Source organism: Macaca fascicularis, chromosome 14 (genome assembly GCF_037993035.2).
Source record: "Macaca fascicularis isolate 582-1 chromosome 14, T2T-MFA8v1.1".
Taxonomy (NCBI): domain Eukaryota; kingdom Metazoa; phylum Chordata; class Mammalia; order Primates; family Cercopithecidae; genus Macaca; species Macaca fascicularis.
In genome coordinates, this window is record NC_088388.1 from 39,077,516 (window position 1) to 39,097,556 (window position 20,041).

General features: G+C 36.6%; 1 protein-coding gene across 8 annotated transcripts in view; it reads right to left on the reverse strand.

Annotated features, from left to right (window-relative positions):
* The window catches only part of ANO3 (anoctamin 3), a 476,116-nt gene that overhangs the window by 149,225 nt on the left and 306,850 nt on the right, over positions 1–20,041 (reverse strand). For all 8 annotated transcript variants that reach the window (XM_074012595.1, XM_015434966.4, XM_074012596.1 and 5 more), the window contains 2 exons: positions 10,735–10,893; positions 1,722–1,822 (listed from right to left, as the gene is read on the reverse strand). In XM_074012595.1, coding sequence (XP_073868696.1) covers positions 1,722–1,822; positions 10,735–10,893 — 260 coding nt within the window. The remainder of the gene's footprint in view (positions 1–1,721; positions 1,823–10,734; positions 10,894–20,041) is intronic.

The window sequence follows — 20,041 nt, forward strand, 5'->3', positions numbered from 1 at the left end:
CCCACTGTGAAAAAACAAAGGTGATTATTAACCATATCTATGCTAAATTTGAAGATTGCTACGTGTAAAATTATTTGAGAGTTTAAAATTTATTTCGCTGTTTTTATGCTGCATGGTTTTGTATAACATGAATATGCACAGACCACAGAATAAATTTCAGCAAAGAGCAAGTATTCTGCCATTATCAGCATATTATTATTATACATTATCATCTGTAATAAGTCCAAGTCAAGTATTTTAAAAGACTTTTTAGAAGGTTATATAGCATGAAGATAGAAAAATTCCAGAACTCAAGAAATGTTGTTTACCACAAATGCAAATTTACCTAGCTGTACCCTCAAAATTAGTTCAAAATAATGACCAGAATCGAAACTAGCCTCTACTAACTTCAAACTCTCTAACCATAACACAAATAATATCTCACAGGTGCTTACTGGCGTCTTTCAGAGGTACTTCATAAAAATACACAAACCTCAGGATTTTTTAAAGGAGTCTTACTCATTATTTTTATAAGGTGCTGAGGAATTGGAAATATTATTTCCTTTATTTATCTTTTTTAAAATTTTATTTTTTTTTGCCAAGATCTTTGAGGAATTATTTGCATATATTCTAAATATCAACTCTACAGAGAATTTTTAAAGCCTTAGCCAAGCATGAATATAAGCTAATTAATTTAGGTGTTTAATTCTAATATTATCAAGAAGATTCCTCAGTAGTTTTCAACACTTAATTTATGATTTATGGTCAATGACTATGGTTGCATCTTTGAAGCCCTAGGTGTTTTAAATGACTAAGAAGATGAGGCTCAATACCTCACATTTTATCTTGAATACTGTAGAGGTTTGTCATAATATTTGAGAATATCAGCACTCCTACCAGAGTTGGAGTCTTTCATGCTACCAGATCTGAGAAATTTCTCCATATTTTTGGATTGTACTTAATTTTCACTTATATTCATTATCTAGAGGCTCTTACTTGGCAATTTGTTTGTGCTTAACCTTTTAAAACCGTAGCAACTGAGGAAGCATATTAAGCTCCACATCAGTGTACATGTTCATGTCTTCAATGTGAGTAAATACTTTGCATAGTAAGAGCTTTGTTGAATTTTACTGTGAGAAATGATGGAGGAAAGTGACACATTCTGCATAAAACACAAGATACTCAATATAGGGAAACGGATGCCTATTTAATCTTTACTTGCCTAAAGGAAGGACTGGAAAATCTTGAAAGAAGCAGTCCTCCTATTACCATTTATTTCTTGTTATTGAGGACAGAATTAAGAAACCATCCTGGTTGCACTGACCTGAGAAATGATTCTTGCTAATGACTATATGGAGGACGACAATTTATACACAAAGAAAATGCTATGCACTTACACTTTCAGCCTTCCACAAAACTAAGAAGGGTTCTGCCCACCCATATTAAATAAGAAGTGAGACTGATCTTGCAAATTGTTGTAAGTTAAAATGGAAAATAACTGTTTTACTTTCCCACTAGGCAGGTCCACCTTGAAATGACATAGTGTCCAGGGAATCAGAAAGTTTACCAAATTAGACAAACAAATTAGGAAGAAAAGAAAATAACTGTCCAGAATAACCGAAATTTTGAAAGAAAAAGCATTTTCTCTGTAGAAGAGGTTGCATTTCTTGCTCTAAGGTGATGCAAAAGATAGACTCATTTTAATACATATTGAGATAAAATAAAGTAAAATTTGAAAGTACCTGAAGGGCATCCTGATATTCAGCCTCTCTGCATACTTGCACAGCGTGTCCCATGGAATGTGAATTTTAATAAACATTATATCATGGCTTGCAATAGCTGGCTGCAAATGATAGTAAGATAGGCAACATTATTTAGAATCAGAGCTGATGATATCATGCCACAGTTTGATTTGGGAATAAAGAACATTGTCCCCTTGACTATGCATGATCACTGTCACTGATTTAAAATAAATGTATATGGATAAAAAAATCTTAATGAAGAAAAACCTTGATAAAAATGTAATAATGACACTATGTACAAGAAATAACCATGTATGTGCATTAGTGCATTTTCTTACATTGATGATTTTCAATATACAGAATCCCCAATCAGAACATCAATCATGAACCAATTAAAAATGTGGAGTTATTTTTGATGGGCTTTTTATCATGACGCCATTCCAGTTCAGAGGGGGAAGAAAATACTGCCAGTTACCACCAGTCATTTATTAACTAATTCACTAATTTTTCTACTACATTTTATTGAGTAACTACTAGGTCCTCAAACTATGTGCTTGGTCCTGTGATAATACTGGAAAAAAATTGGGTATAAATCATACAAGTCTGTTAGCTCATAGAGTTGTCATATTTGCTTTCTTTCTTTCATCTTTTCATCCACTTTTACTTGTATTAACAAGTAAGAATTAAAGTGTCTTTGACTAGACAAAAGGTTTTTAAGCAGAGTCAAGTATGCATAAGGATTATGTAGAGAGCTTTTACAAAATGGGGTACTGTGGTTTAATTCTTGGAAATTCCAGGATTGTTTGCTAATCTAATACCCTTTTGAATAAGAGAATCATCACGATTCTTAGATTTGGTTTAGTAGTCTAAAATAACTAAATAAATAACTGACTCCCTAGGCATCATATATCACTCATGTTCATATTGGACCCTGTTTTGAAAGAAAGCCAACACAGTTATTCCCTGAAGATCCTACAGTATCTGAGGTTCATAGAGCATGGAACAAGTTTATGTCCATTCTAACATTGAATTACACAGAGCTTATCCTTCATGTGATTATAGGAGCAAAACATCTGAAATAAAAGAACTGTTTTTTGCTTCCCTTTAGATGCACCCACCAGGTTAGACACAGCTGAGCTCCATTTGATTAACACTGTTCATTGTATTTCCATTAGATGTAATTTATCAAGAAACATATGAATCTTAAAAGCTCCAGAATAGGGTAGAAATAACTCAATTTAATTTAAAATCATGTATGTTTTAAAATCAAACTATAAAGTTTTCATATGCATATATTACTATAGCCCCAAATTCTAAGCAGGGCTAGTTTCATGGATTTGCCAGATGATATTTTATTTTTGTATTACCAACATTTCTAGACAATATTTAGAGAACCAATGTCATTGGCCTAATATTCAAACCTAGAAGGCAACATGGCTACCCTTTCCATTGGGCAGGCACCTTCACAGACCAGGATTTGCCAGTTTGTTCCATAGAGTATTAGAAGCAAAGAAGTGGGGGCTCATTCCATGATCAACTAAATTTTGGGTTTCTCATTAGAGGACTTCTAAGACACTTTAATATGCATGCATTTGCTAAAAAATATCCAAGCAGGAGATAAACTATGCTGAATTTCCAAACTTCTGGATCAAGGATTGTTTTTTCCCCATAGCTTACTGAGGTACTAGTATTTTGCAAATCACCATGGGAAAATAGTTTAAGATGCTTTCATGTCAGTGCAAATTCCAAAGGACTTTTCCTATTTAAAATACATTTGTTTCAAATTAAAGACAAAGGATTATTAAAATGAAAACTGACAATGCCAGAAGTAAACATAATATGTCTCAAATATCTATAGGTCTTTGAATTCAGACCAACCAAAGTTACACATATTATCTATGCTTGGAAAAATGTATATAATTTTTTTAAAGTGACTGTTGATTCATTCAAATAACCATTTGTTCAAAAACATATCACCCAGCTGGAAATCTGTCACTGAAAGAAAAGAGAAGATTGTGATTTTTTTTTCCAGTATCTTTTAGTGAATCTTCCAAATTTGGTGGAAAAGTTTTTGTGCAGGAATGATAGGGATGAGAAAAACTTTTTAAAACATGAAGCGTAAGCATACATCTATTTGAATGACTCCTTCATCCAGGGCAAGTGACAGACGTGTCAAGTTTTATTATACATTTTCTTGCTTTATGCTTACAAAAGTTCTTAGGTAAGATGATGACAAAGATCCTTCATTTGAAATCATCGTGTTGGCTACCAGTGTTACACCAACTTGCCTCTCACCAAGCGTAGTTTGAATTTCCTCAATCTTTACTGCCTACTTGGAAGAGATCACATGGTATAAATGAAAAAGCATGGTATTTGGAATTACAAAGACTTAAGTAGAAATTCTATCTCTACCATTTACTATCTCTATGGCCTTAGAAAAATTATTTAACCACTCTTATCTTCAGTTTTCTCATCTGGAAAATGAAGAAAATTATCTCTGCCTCACAGAGTGTGAATGTTGTAAAAGTTTGGGTGCCTCATCAAGTGTCCATGCCTAATAAATTCTCCAGAAATATTTTTTCTCAGTTGACAGCATGTCTCTCAAATAAGAAACTACCCAAAATGATGATTACTTTCAAAGCCTGAATCTTTCTGTCTACTCAATTCATCTTTGGTAGAGCCTCTTCCTTAGCGCTGTAAACCTTCTTTATAGACCTTTCAGTTGCATAAGCATAAAGCCAGCATTAACCTATGATTTGGGAAGAACTCTGAAGGACAGTGACCTGAATCAAGGTTTAACTTGATGAGTTAAACGTTTTACTCTGAACTGGGCATAAATTTTCTTAAAACAAAACAAAACAAAACTATTTCTGTAGACTTTATAGTTTATTTAGAAGATCTGTCTTTTTCATCTCGATGTATTAAATTGTTCTATGCCTATACTTTATTTTTTGTTCCTGGGGAGACATGAATTCTTATTCAGAGGTAATTCAAGGAGAGAGAAACTGAGACCCTGAAGATTACAGAAAACCTATCTAGTCCTCATTTTTCCCAGAAGCTGGAAGAGTGACCTTCATGAAAATAAATGAGTCTAGACTCAAACAAAAACGAATCTACATCCAGACTGAGATGTTTGACATGTAGGGCTATGTAAGACTGAGTAACCAAGACCTTGAGAACACACTGATCATTTGCATTCTTCCTAATGGTTCCATGCAGGGTTTGAAAGTAAAATTTCTATTGTGAAATAGATAGATCTTGGGACAAGAAATAATTTTTCAGGAGCTGGGCCTTATTCTGGTGTGAATGGAGGTCTCATTCGCCTTCAGAACATCGTGGTTCCTGAAGTCTGGGCATATTGGTTGCCATAGTACAGTAGTAGCACGAAAGAGTGACTAATATGTGATGAATGCTGGAAAAGATCTGGGAAGATTTAAGCTCAACTGCAGGAAAACTTGGGTCTCCTACTACTAGGTTGTTCCTGATTTTACTTTACCGTACATATAGCCAGATTCTGATCCCTCTCTGCCTCCTTCACAGCTATCACTCTGGTTTATATCATCATCATCTTCGGTTGAGACTCCTGCAGTACTTTCAAGCAGCACCCTTTGCTCACGCTCTTGTCCCCAGTGGTCTTGACCCTTTGCACTAGGGTCAGGATGACCTATTTAAATGTAAGTCAGGTCATGCCATTTCTTAGAACCTAATTTCATCCACAGAGAAAGCCAAAGTTTCTTCAGTGACTTACAGAGCCTTTTATAATCTTACCCTTGATATCCCATAACCTCCTCTGCTAATACCTTTTGTCTCACTCATTCCACTTCCATCATTTGATCACTTGCTAGTTCTTGTCTGCCCTTGCTTTATCTTTCTTATTGCCTCTCTCTTTTTTTTTTTTCTATAGCATTTTTACTTTCATTTGCTCTGTCGAAGTCAGGAGAGAAGATTCGTTGTTTTGCTTATGTATCCCTAGCACCTAGCTCTGTGTTGAACACACAGTAGGCATGCACTAAGCATTTATAAAATGGATAAATAAGTTAACCTATTTTGAGAACACATTTTATGTAATTTATATCTAAGCCGGTGTGATGGAGACAAGAAAGCAAATAAGCCTGGACTGTTCTGGAAGAGGGTGCTGTGTCAGGATTCAAATTAACATCATGAACAGCTTGCCTAGTACTGGTTATTAATTCATTACTCTCAACCTCTAGGATGTAAAATAATCTAATACACTTCAATAAGGGGATGCTTTAGAAGGATGTTTCTGCATTATAGTAACTACTATCAACGAGTAAAATGTCAAGCTAAGTGCACACACGTAACATTTCTCATTTTGTATGTCTTAAAATATATAGAGATCTTTATCAACCAACATGAATAACCGTCTTTCATAACTTATTCAACTTAATTTCTCTTTATCTATACCTCTACTTAAAAAACAAAGCAGAAGAAAAGAAATGTAGTTTCATTTTCTTGCAGCTACTGGGCAGGGGCCTGATGCGGGGCTGATGCTGTCAGGGAGAAAGATTACCTTTTCCCCAGGAATCAAAAGCTGCCAATCTGGCACTATTCTGTTCAGCTCTAATGAAGGCAAGCTCCTCAGAGAACAAAACACCCACTGCCTTCACACTTCACATTATTATTTAATTATTCCACCCCAAATTCCCAAGAGGCAGGAGATTCACTCTTGAGAGAAAACTTTAAAATTATGTCTTTACAAAGTCACGCTGCAAATTGTTAGCACAGAGTGGAAAGAACATAGGATGTGATAGCTCATAGCTTTCAAGTCTAAGAGAAAGACACATTGCTGATACAAACTGCGTCTCTAATGCCGCCCATGATCTCTGTGCATCCAGTCTTGCTCTTCAAATCTATGTTCTTTTCAGTAATCCAAATTTATCTTTTTTGAAAACAAATGTGATCATGATACTAACCTGCTTAAAATTATTCAATAACTTCCCATTTTTCTTAAGTTGATCAAAAGTCTTAAACTAACAAAAAAGAATGACTTAACTGCATTCATTCTTTCCAACCTCATTTAGTACCCTGTTTTTTTCTGGTATTGAAAAATATCCATATCCTCCGTCCCACCACCATCGTGATCTTTAATTGATCTATGCTGTGGTGGGATCTGGCATCCATAGTTTAAAAAAATCACCACTTGACTCTAATATACAGCCAGTATTGAAAACCACATCTAGCCCTTTTATTCACCTACATCAGCTACTATTCATTTTTCAAATCTCAATTCAAAGTTTATTTTTAAAATTTCCCTCCTTCCCTTTCTTCTAGTCTCCCCTCACCCTCCAGACCATACCACTGCCATTGTTGCAAGCCATTTAGCACCATTTACTTTCCTTTTATGCCACTTATCACAGGTTCAAATGATAAAGGTTATCCTAGTAAAGAATTTTAAGCATTGTATTAGTAAGTGTAGATTGAAAGTCACCCTGGGTGAGATCATCTTTCTTGTGCAGTCTCTGAAGTACTCTTAGTTGTGCAAGCATTATTCAAGTGGAAAGAGTGTAACAAGTTTTTTTGTTTGTTTTCTTAATTTGTAGTACTTTCCCTTGCTTGAATAGACAGAGTTTTTACAGAGGTTTGGGTAAAATTTCATAAGGCTTCTACGGCCTTTTCAGAGGGAAAATATAAAAATCTCCCAACTCAGCTTCAAAACTAATAATATCTATTCTGGAAAACTGGGGTAGCTTAAACCTTTTCACTTTTAGGAAACTAAGTCAGAGGTACACAGTTGGGAGGACAGAGGAAGTCAAGACTGGTAACTTGTGTTCAACACAATGGCAGCAGTTTGCAGCAACGGCTGGTTCCAACAATATTCTATTGAGGTTGAATACACCTCCTGATCATGCTGTCCTGGCAATTTATTTAACAGTAGGAAACAAATCCTAAGAATGTGAATGTGGACTAAAAGGACTGTAATTGTGGGTGAGAACCCTCTCTGTTCAGGAATAACAGTAGACAAATGGACACTGTCCTGCTGAGAGTCAATCTAAACAAAGACGCCATTTGGGAGTGATTTGAGAGTGAGAGCTCAAGAATAAAGAGACTTCCTTTTAAAAGCAGAACAGGACCCTTTTTGGATGAGTAACATCCAGTATTATTCTTGGGAAAAGTCTGGAGGAACAAGGAAGAGGAAGATTCAGAACTGAGAATCTGAGCTTTCTGGCAAGAAAACTAGGTAGAAGCTGAGAGCAATACCTGTTAGGAATATACAGATTTCATGTCTGACTCCTATACTGACTATAAATTTAGTCAAGGCAGTGAGTTTGTTACTTTGTTACTTATCATATTTCTCAGCAGCTTGCTCAGTGCTAGCCAAAATAATGTGCTGAATGAATAAATAGTTGGAGATATGTGAGAAAACAAATACCAGTATCATAGTAAGATCTATGTATAAACTGCTCTGGGAGCAGATGAAGAGTGATTAATTCTATTTATATGGAGGAGAAGTCACAAGGATATCAAAAGAATAAAAGTCTATCACACAACACTGACTTAATGAGATTTTTTTTTTCCAGTAAGTACTTCTTTATTTAATTAGCCACCAGTGATTGGGGGAGGAGGCGGAATATTCTGGGTTAAAACTTCCTGGAAGAGGAATAATAAAGAAACAACAAAAGGAGTCAACAGAAAACTGAAGTCAGAATTATACTTGCCAGGCTCCATAACTCTAGGTTGTGTATGAGTAATTCTTTCCTCGTAAAGAGCCAAGTCATGGTGTGTTTGTTATTTCATACATATTAAAGGATTTTAATAAACATAAATGGATTAGTTTTTCTTTTCTTTCTTTTTTTTTTTTTTTTTTTTTTGAGACAGAATCTCGCTCTGTCACCAGACTTCCAGACTGGAGTGCAGTGGCGCCATCTCAGCTCACTGCAAGCTCTGCCTCCCGGGTTCAAGTGATTCTCCTGCCTCAGCCTCCCGAGTAGCTGGGACTACAGGCACACGCCACCACGTCCAGCTAATTTTTGTATTTTTAGTAGAGATGAGGTTTCACCATGTTGGTCAGGATGGGCTCGATCTTTTGACCTCATGATCCACCCTTCATGGCTTCCCAAAGTGCTGGGATTACAGGCGCGAGCCATCGTGTCTGGCCTAAATGGATTAGCTTTTCTAGGGCTACCCCAAACTGCAATTTAGTACTTCCTGATGGGTGTTCCTCAGAAAACTAATTCCAGGAGATGTTCTGTGGGGGAAAAGGGATTCCAATATTATATCTAAGTGCCTACTAACACTCTGATAAAGCTTGTTAGCAATTATCTAGATATTTCATCAAAAACAGTTTTTTTTCTTTTGTTTCTTTTGTTTTTCTTGTTGCTCCTATTTTTTACAACTAGTTAAAACCCAGTGGTAGCGCCGGGAGCAGTGGCTCACGCCTGTTATCCAGTACTTTGGGAGGCCGAAGTGGGCGGATCACTTGAGGTCAGGAGCTCAAGACCAGCCTGGCAAACATGGTGAAACCTCGTCTGTACTAAAAATACAAAAATTAGGTGGCCATGGTGATTGGTTCCTGTAATCCCAGCTACTTCGGAGGCTGAGGCAGAATTGCTTGAGCCCGGGTGGCAGAGGCTGCGTTAAGCCAAGATCGTGCCACTGCTCTCCAGCCTGGGCAACAGAATGAGACTCAGTCTGGAAAAAAAAAAAAAAAAAGTAGTAATTTAGGTGTCTCTGTAATAGTTAATTAATTTTTTTTCTCAGTAGAGGAACAGCTGGATAAATCCCTAGTTGTAATAATATGTATCTAGTAAAAAGCTGAGTTGGTTCTAAATGTAATGGCAATTTAAGATATCTGTAATATATTGCTAAATGACAGGAGTGAATAGCAGAATAATATAGATAGATAGATAGATACATACATACATACATATGTGTGTGTATATATGTATATATACATATATATCATGGCTGATTTTGTGTAAAATTTTATATATTTGTATATACTTAGAAAATATACTGAGGGGCACCTAGCAAGATAAAATCAAGTTGTTAACAAGACCACCAAATGAGAGAAGGGTATGATTTGAGAGATTGTAGATACTGACTTTGGCTTTTATTTTGTACATTTCTATACTTTTAATTTTCTACCTTAAGGTTTGTTCTTTCTGTAATGAGATTAATATGTGTTTTCTATAACCATACAAGGTATAACTAAAATAGTGAGAATTTTTTTTTTAATTTTTCTCTGATACTAGGATTATAGAGGATATGCTTTTCCTTCTTTCTATTTTTTTTTTTTTTGAGACGGAGTCTCACTCTGTCGCCCAGGCTGGAGTGCAGTGGCGCATCACTGCAAGCTCCGCCTCCCGGGTTCACGCCATTCTCCTGCCTCAGCCTCCCGAGTAGCTGGGACTACAGGCGCCCGCCACCTCGCCCGGCTAGTTTTTTGTAGTTTTTAGTAGAGACGGGGTTTCACCGTGTTAGCCAGGATGGTCTCGATCTCCTGACCTCGTGATCCGCCCATCTTGGCCTCCCAAAGTGCTGGGATTACAGGCTTGAGCCACCGCTCCCGGCCTCTTTCTATTTTTTTTCTAGTGAGTCTTGGTCCTTTTATTGTTTCACTAGAAAAAATAAATTCTTCCAAGAACATTTTTTTAAAAACTCACAAAAGAAAAAGATTTGGGAAGAAAACCACTCACAGTTCCAGCACTAAAAAACAGACATTAATAGTTTGGCAAACCTTTTTCTTTCAAAATGTTATTTTCCTTTTCATAAAGTTTTCTACTTTACATGACTATAATCTTTCCTTATTCAGTTTTTAAAATTGCAAAAATAGTCATGCCCTTTGAAAATACTTACATTGTACAGAACTATATAGATTAAAAAGTGAATACATATTTAATAGGGCTATGTACATGCATTTATTTAACATTTGACAGAAAAGAACTATGTATTTTATAAAGTCATGTGATACATATTTTCCTCTCTAAACCATAAGTGATTATATCTGTTCCAACACATTTTATCACATAACTAATAATAGTAAAGCACCTACCTCCTTCTCCAACATCAAGCCTTCTGCTCTGAGGTTCTTTTCAAATGTGTTTCTTTTGTCATATTGTATATTTGTCTTTCTATAAACCAAGATGTAATCAATTCTCTTTTTGCCATCTTTGAACAGAGGTCCACTGGATGCTATGTAATTCATGTCATTCTGCAAATAAAGCAATGATTGTTAATGGTGTGGGTTACACAAGCACGTATGTTTTAGTTATAGTTATTTCCATTTGAACACTAGCAATACAATATCGAAAAATGTACTTTTAATATTTCTACCGTAAGATATGAAAATACAATTAAATAGAGTTTACAGTCTACCATAGGAGCCACATTAGCAAGTGATGTTCCAGGATATAAAATTAGGTGGTCTGATATCTGAACATGGGTTCTTTGGTGCTAGCATAAAAATGCATATGTTTTATTCAATAAGACCCATGAAAATGATATCATGTAACAACAAATAATAAAACGATTATTTATTTACTAATTTATTTCATCATAAAATAATGCTAACATATGTTGAATATTTGCTAAACATCATGACCAGACATAAGTGCTTTCAATACTTTATCCTATATACTACTCACTACATGCATTTCAAAGATAAAGACACTAAGGCTTAGAGAACGTAAATACTAATAACTGAAACCAACTTTATTTCCTGTGTGGAATAATACTCAGTCCAGACATTATTTTCCTAAATGTATATTTAGTAATACTGAAACCAAAAAATAATCCCTAAGCTGTTTGCTTTGGGAAATACTTGTTCCTAGAATATACGACTGCAAACCAAATAAAACAGCTTACTTTTCAAAACAAATTGCTTGCTCAGCAAGACTGCTCTTGGGCCTTCATTCTGTTGTACTCACCAACTCAGTCTATTTTTAATGGACTCTGCCCAATTTTCAACCAAATTCCTGCCTTACAAGACCTACTGATTACCCAGTCCAGGCCGTGAGAATCCTTTGAAAACTATTCCCTAACTTCATCCTTCTAAAAAGCTACTTAGACTATCTGTGTGGTATTCTTATTTGCTGTAAGTAATTTTAATAAATCAGCTTTATTGATCAACACATTTTCTTTATGGTCCTCTTAGGGGGCTTTTCCAGTATATTGCCCAAGATCAACGAGGAGCCAGGACTTGAACCCAATACCTTCTGACTCCAAGTTCCTGTTCATAACTATTATCTACCCTTATCCTTCTTTCACCACTTTCCTTCAAACTATTTGGACATCTTTACCAACTCTCTATTTCATATTTCCTATACAGGCATTCTTGAGATTCAAAATGCTTTCCAACATCTGGGGAGATATTAGATAATTTCAGACAAAAGCATTTCAGACTGCTTTGGAGGACCCTGACTAGGGCAGATATGCAGCTCCAGGTGAAAGAAGTGAGGACCTGAGCAACCTGATGTTTAAGGAGATAAAGGCCAATGAGTCATTCAACAAACAAAAAGAATATCCAAGAAATAGTCACCCTACAGCAGCAGGTTAGGCTGCCTGAGGGGCCTCTAGTGGGCTGTAGTTCTGCAGAGAGATTAAGTTCAATTGCGTAAATTTATAGTAGTAGAGACTTCCAAGTTCAAGAACAAGAAAGCTTTACACAGTCTTTTCTTCAATGAATGAAAAAGTTCTGAGATTTCCAGGATTAACTTGGAATCCTGGCAGATTTCACAGGATCTGGAAAGAATTATAAAGTGACTAAGTAACTCCAGTGAAGCCACCAGGGCCTTCCATAACATGGTAATAATGACAATAGTAGCTATCACTTATCAAATACTTACTATGTGCCATGCATTGTGCCAAGTGTTTCATAAGGTTATTTAATTGTCATAACCCATGAGGGTAAATATTGACATGAGTACATAGAAGCCAAAGAGGTTAAGTGACAAACAGATATCATAGAAAATAAAATAATGAAGCCAGCATTTTGACCAATTTGATACCTTAGCTGGTGGTCATGACCACTATATTTAAAAAGATAAAGAGCCATATACAAATAAACACTCCTAGGACTGAGGCTTGAGTATTTTAAAAAGGGTAACAAAAAAGAACATTTCCAGCTTTTACTGAGAGAAGTACTTTTACTTGAGGGAATTTTTTTGCCACAGAAGGCACAGTTAAATTCAGATTTTAGAGGGCGTTTGCCTCCAACACTTCAGACACCTTTTTTTTTTTTAAACAAGGTCACTAATGACATATTCATTGCTGTATCCAGTTATCAAGTTGTTGTCTTTGTTTTTTTTTTTTTTTTTTTGAGACAGAGTCTCGCTCTGTCGCCCGGGCTGGAGTGCAGTGGCACTATCTCAGCTCACTGCAAGCTCCGCCTCCCGGGTTCACGCCATTCTCCTGCCTCAACTCAGCCTCCAGAGTAGCTGGGACTACAGTACAGGCACCCGCCACCATGCCCGGCTATTTTTTTTTTTTTTTTTTGTATTTTTAGTAGAGATGAGATTTCTCCATGTTAGCCAAGATGGTCTTGATCTCCTGGCCTCGTGATCCGCCCGCCTCGACCTCCCAAAGTGCTGGGATTACAGGCGTGAGCCACCGCACCCGGCCAATTCGCTGTCTTTTAAATTTATCTTCCTGCAGTGTAATCACTCTCACCTACTTGATTTACCTTTTTCCTTTGACTCCCAAGATATCTAATGTGTCTGCATTTTCTCCTAGTTAAGTGGTCACTCGTTCTCTCTTCCTCTGATTTGTTAATTAACTATTCATTGGTTCTTTTGCAATTTTTCCCCTATATACTCCCTTCTTGTGATTTCATCCAAGCTCTTGGCTTTAAATAACCATCTATATGTCGACCACTACATAGTAGATATTCACAGGCTTGTATATCCAACTGCCTTCTTGATTTCTTCACTTGGATTTCTAATGAACGTCTCAAAGTTAACTGTTAATTGTTTACCTTCTCCAAACAGGTACTTCCCACAACCTTCTTTATTCTGGTTGATTGCAACTCTGTCCCTTCAATTGCTAACATCCAACATCTTGAATCGTCTCTCTCTCTCTCTTTTTCTTACCCATCAAACATTCAAATCATCAAGAAAATCTTTCAAAATATATTTAAAATCTGACCACTTTCTAACACCCTCATTACTACCACCATTACTACCACTCTGATCTAAACCATAGTAATCTCTCTATTGGATTATTGCGGTAGCCAGGCTTGTCTCTTTGCTTCTATCTTGTCTCTTCTATAGTTTGTTCTCAACATGACAGCTGAGTTATTCCAATGATTCTCGACATTATAGATGAGATAATGTAACTCCTCTCCTCAAGCCCCTCTAATTGCTCTCCAAGTTACTCCTCACTCTTGATTCCACTTCCCCTGATATATATATATATTTTTTTCTCAGCATCTGCTAACTTCTAACTAATATGTAATACAGTGCTAGCTAATTTATTTATTATCTTTTGTTTGCTGACAGTCTTATTCTACATGGATATAAATTTCAAGAAGGTAAGAAATTTTTTAACTTTTTGGTTTACATAGTATTTTAAACATCTAGTCCACAGCCAGACACATTGTTGGCATCAATAAATATTTATAGAAAGAAGGAAACAAGAAAGAAGAGAAGGAGGAAAGGAAGCGAATACGCATCGTTCTATATATTCAGATAGGGTTGACCTCAAGAATACTGGCCTAAAAAAATCATGTGGTCATTTGTCATACTCTCCCTTCTGACATTTATAATAGAACAAATTATAATACACTAAAATGAAGAATCACACAATTACAGTAGCACTGCAATTAGTTACAATTTGCTTGCTTTTTCGCTTTATATCTGTGACCCACTGCTTACAGGCATCTTCATGCTGATCTAAGAAAAGATTAGGTGAAAATAAAATAATACACAAATTTTCCTCCAGGTTGTCTTAAAGTATACTACTCTCCCAGTGTAGTAAAGATAATCAACTGAGTCTCATAGTATTGGTAACATATTTAATCCCAGGCGAAGGCAAAAGTCCTTCAATGAGAAGACCTAGAAATCAAGAGACTGGTTGGTAGAAAAAATATTAGTAAGACAAAAAGGGTTTTAAAAATATTTTATGTTTTTCAAATTTTAAAAGCGGTATGGACTGAAAATGGAACGCTAATAGTTATTATCCATTACTCTGATTCTAAGCTAAGTAAATGCTAAACTCTCCCAGAAAGATAGCTATCTGTTTTAAAAATCCACATCTTCATAAAAAGAAGTAACCTATTATACCCAAATTTTGTCTCTCAGTGAGTAAATAAGTTCACAAACTTATTAAATAAAATTTTTATTTAATTATTATATAAATTCTAAATGTTTAATGATGAGTTTTTACCAGTTTTAACAGGCACCACAAAAAGTAGATATCAAAATGTCAATAGAGAAGCATAGCAAAATTTGGAAACCTCTTCTGAATTGTGTTGTTAAGAACTCAGTGGAGGTTTTATGTAATTTTAAGGTTGATAGTGGTATACTTTATTTTAATATTTATGATAGCCATTCACAAATACGTCAATTAACCCATGTTCAAACCTGTTGCTTTAAAACAGAATTAACTGAAAACTGATTATATATGTCATTACATCTATATAAAAATAATACAGCTTCTTGAATTGTTTGGTATAATAACAGTTGACCAAACATAAAATCACGATTCATTTCATGAGTTATATGAAATAGTGAAATGCTTCCCAATTACTATGTGGAATGCATTCGATTTAGAGTTTTTTCATGTTTATTGTTTCTAGCGGACAGATTAAAATTTGCTTTTTCTCAGAGAAGCTGGGATGCAGCTCATTCATCAGGTACTTACCTAATCTTGCAAGCCGTTTTGAAAATAACTAAATCATTAAAGCTCAAATACTTTCAGAAAAGCTGATCTTTCTAAAAATTATCTCAAGAATATGCAAGTTATGGCTCATGTTGAGTATGTTTTAGCCCATTTGCAAAATAGTAGTAGAGATGTGCCCATTTGCACAAGAACATGTTTTAGGGTACTCTTTAAATAAAATTATGGCAGTAACTGCTTGTCTTGGTGAGGGTGACAGGCTTTTTTGTTTTCCTGAATGTTTATTCTTCTCGATCTAGCAAGCATCACCTAACACCTGTGCGCTAAACTGTAGGGCTAAAGAAAACAAGACATTGAAAACTTTAAGGGATTTTACTATATACTTGCAGTTATAGGCATGTGAACATTGCATTACAATGCTCTATTATGCACATTAATAGAGTTATGAGCTATAAAGATATGAAGAATTTCAGAGTGTACCTAGAAGAACCCTGATAGGTACCAACAGACACCGAAGGTTATATTATCTTTGTGAATTTACCACAGCCAGTCTTAATCCAGCACATACAAAATTAGATCATGTCATTAACAGTAGGTGATTGCTGGTTATCTGTTAACCATACTTGTGAGTTAGTAAAATGTAGTAGGACACATTGGTTAAGGTGTTGAGAACTGTATTCAGACATACTTGGAATCTAATTTACTGCTTTCTTAGGCATTTAATGTCACTGCTTAGCCTAAATTCTACAGGCTTTAAATGAAGATAACAATGTTGCCAACATTATAGAATTATTATTATGGCTAAATGAGATAGTGCAAGCAGGAACACTTGCAATACTGATTCATTTCAGGAGATCAGAAAAATGTTGACTAGTTTAACAAAAAAAAGTCAGGTAAAACTATATAATGTATTCATTTACATTGGGATTTTACTTGTTTTCCAATAATACAAATAACCCCTTTTACTTTCTGGAAAATTATCTTTCTCAGGACAAAGACAGTTGGAAACATAAGTAATGCGAATGGCATTGATGTGAATATGGAACCATAGCAAGGAAAGTAGAAGTCCAAGTAGAAAGTAGAAGTATGTATAATTTTGAAACATAATTCACTACAAAACACAAAAGTGCAGTAAAAGAATTCATAGCTTCATGAGTTTTTACAAGATAAACACCTATATAACCATTACCCAAATTAAGAAATACAACCTCGAGGGGCATGCCCAAGATGGCCGAATAAGAACAGCTTCAGCCTCCAGCTCCCAGCATGAGTGACACAGAAGATGGGTGATTTCTGCATTTTCAACTGAGGTACCAGGTTCATCTCACTGGGGAGTGCTGGACAATCGGTGCTGGTCAGCTGGTGCAGCCTGAACAGCGAGAGCTGAAGCAGGGCGAGGCACTGCCTCACCTGGGAAGCGCAACGGGGAAGGGAATCCCTTTTCCTAGCCAAGGGAAAGTGAGACACACAACACCTGGAAAATCGGGTAACTCCCACCATAATACTGCACTTTACCAAGGGTTTTAGCAAATGGCACACCAGGAGATTATATCCCACACCTGACCCAGAGGGTCACATGCCCACGGAGCCTCCCTCATTGCTAGCACAGCAGTCTGAAATCTAACTGCAAGGCTGCAGTGAGGCTGGGGGAGGAGCACCCGTCATTGCTGAGGCTTAAGTGGGTAAACAAAGCCACCGGGAAGCTCGAATTGGGTGGAGCCCACCGCAGCTCAAGGAGGCTGGCCTGCCTCTGTAGACTCCTCCTATGGGGACAGGGCATAGCTAAACAAAAAGCAGCAGAAACCTTGGCAGAGGTAAATGCCCCTGTCTGATAGCTTTGAAGAGAGCAGTGGATCTCCCAGCACGGAGGTTGAGATCTGAGAACGGACAGACTGCCTGCTCAAGTGGGTACCTGAGTACCCACCTGACCCCTGAGTAGCCTAACTGGGAGACATCCCCCACTAGGTGCAGACCCACAACTCACACAGCGGGGTACACGCCTGAGACAAAGATTCCAGAGGAAGAATCAGACAGCAACACTCGCTGTTCAGCAATATTCTATGTTCTGCAGCCTCCGCTGCTGATACCCAGGGAAACAGGAATAATCAATGCAGAGAAGGCCATAAACGAACTGACAGAGATAAAAACCATGACACGAGAAATATGTGACAAATGCACAAGCTTCAGTAACTGACTTGATCAGCTGGAAGAAAGAGTATTAGCGATTGAAAATCAAATGAATGAAATGAAACGAGAAGAGAAGTCTAAAGAAAAAAGAGGAAAGAGAAATGAACAAAGCCTTCAAGAAGTATGGGATTATGTGAAAAGACCAAATCTACGTCTGATTGGGGTGCCTGAAAGTGACAGGGAAAATGGAACCAAGTTGGAAAATACTCTGCAGGATATCATCCAGGAGAATTTCCCCAACCTAGTAAGGCAGGCCAACATATCAAATACAGATAACACCACAAAGATACTCCTCGAGAAGAACAACTCCAAAACACATAATTGTCAGATTCACCAAAGTTGAAATGAAGGAAAAAATTAAGGGCAGCCTTAGAGAAAGGTCGGGTTGCCCACAAAGGGAAGTGCATCAGACTAACAGCAGATCTCTTGGCAGAAACTCTACAAGCCAGAAGAGAGTGGGGGCCAGTATTCAACATTCTTAAAGAAAAGAATTTTCAACCCAGAATTTCATATCCAGCCAAACTAAGTTTCATAAGTGAAGGAGAAATAAAATCCTTTACACACAAGCAAATGCTTAGAGATTTTGTCACTACCAGGCCTGACCTACAAGAGATCCTGAAGGAAGCACTAAACATGGAAAGGAACAACAGGTACCAGCCATTGCAAAAAACATGGCAAAATGTAAAGTCCATCGTTGCTAGGAAGAAACTGCAACAACTAGTGAGCAAAATAACCAGTTAATATCATAATGACAGGATCAAGTTTACACATAACAATATTAACCTTAAATGTAAATGGACTAAATGCTCCAATTAAAAGACACAGACTGGCAAATTGGATAAAGAATCAAGACCCATCAGTTTTCTGTATTCAGAAGACCCATCTCACATGCAGAGACACACATAGGTTCAAAATAAAGGGATGGAGGAAGATCTACCAAGGAAATGGAAAAAAAAAAAAAGCAGGGGTTGCAATACTAGTCTCTGAAAAAAGAGACTTTAAACCATCAAAGATCAAAAGAGACAAAGAAGGCCATTACATAATGGTAAAGGGATCAATTCATCAGGAAGAACTCACTATCGTAAATATATATGCACCCAATACAGGAGCACCCAGATTCATAAAGCAAGTCCTTAGAGACTTACAAAGAGACTTAGATTCCCATACAATAATAATGGGAAACCTTAACACCACACGGTCAACATTAGACAGATCAACGAGACAGAAAGTTAACGAGGATATCCAGGAATTGAACTTAACCCTGCACCAAGCAGACCTAATAAACATCTACAGAACTCTCCACCTCAAATCAACAGAATATACATTCTTCTCAGCACCACATCACACTTATTCCAAAATTGACCACATAGTTGGAAGTAAAGCACTCCTCAGCAAATGTAAGACAACAGAAATTATAACAAACTGTCTCTCAGACCACAGTGCAATTAAACTAGAACTCAGGACTAAGAAACTCAATCAAAACCGCTCAACTACATGGAAACTGAACAACCTGCTCCTGAATGACTACTGGGTACATAACAAAATGAAGGCAGAAATAAAGATGTTCTTTGAAACCAGTGAGAACAAAGATACAACATACCAGAATCACTGGGACACATTTAAAACAGTGTGTAGAGGGAAATTTGTAGCACTAAATGCCCACAAGAGAAAGCAGGAAAGATCAAAACTGGCACCCTAACATCACAATTAACAGAACTAGAGAACCAAGAGCAAACACATTCAAAAGTTAGCAGAAGGCAAGAAATAACTAAGATCAGAGCAGAACTGAAGGAGATAGAGACACAAAAATCCCTCCAAAAAAATCAATAAATCCAGGAGCTGGTTTTTTGAGAAGATCAACAAAATTGACAGACCGCTAGCAAGACTAATGAAGAAGAAAAGTGAGAAGAATCAAATAGACGCAATAAAAAATGATAAAGGGGATATCACCACCAACCCCACAGAAATACAAACACCATCAGAGAATACTATAAACACCTCTACGCAAATATACTAGAAAACCTAGAAAAATTGATAATTTCCTGGACACTTACACTCTCCCAAGACTAAACCAGGAAGAAGCTGAATCCCTGAATAGACCAATAGCAGCTCTGAAATTGAGGCAATCATTAATAGCTTACCAACCAAAAAAGTCCAGGACCAGATGGATTCACAGCCGAATTCTATCAGAAGTACAAGGAGGAGTTGGTGCCATTCCTTCTGAAACTATTCCAATCAATAGAAAAAGAGGGAATCTTCCCTAACTCATTTTACGAGGCCAACATCATCCTGATACCAAAGCCTGACAGAGATACAACAAAAAAAGAGAATTAGACCAA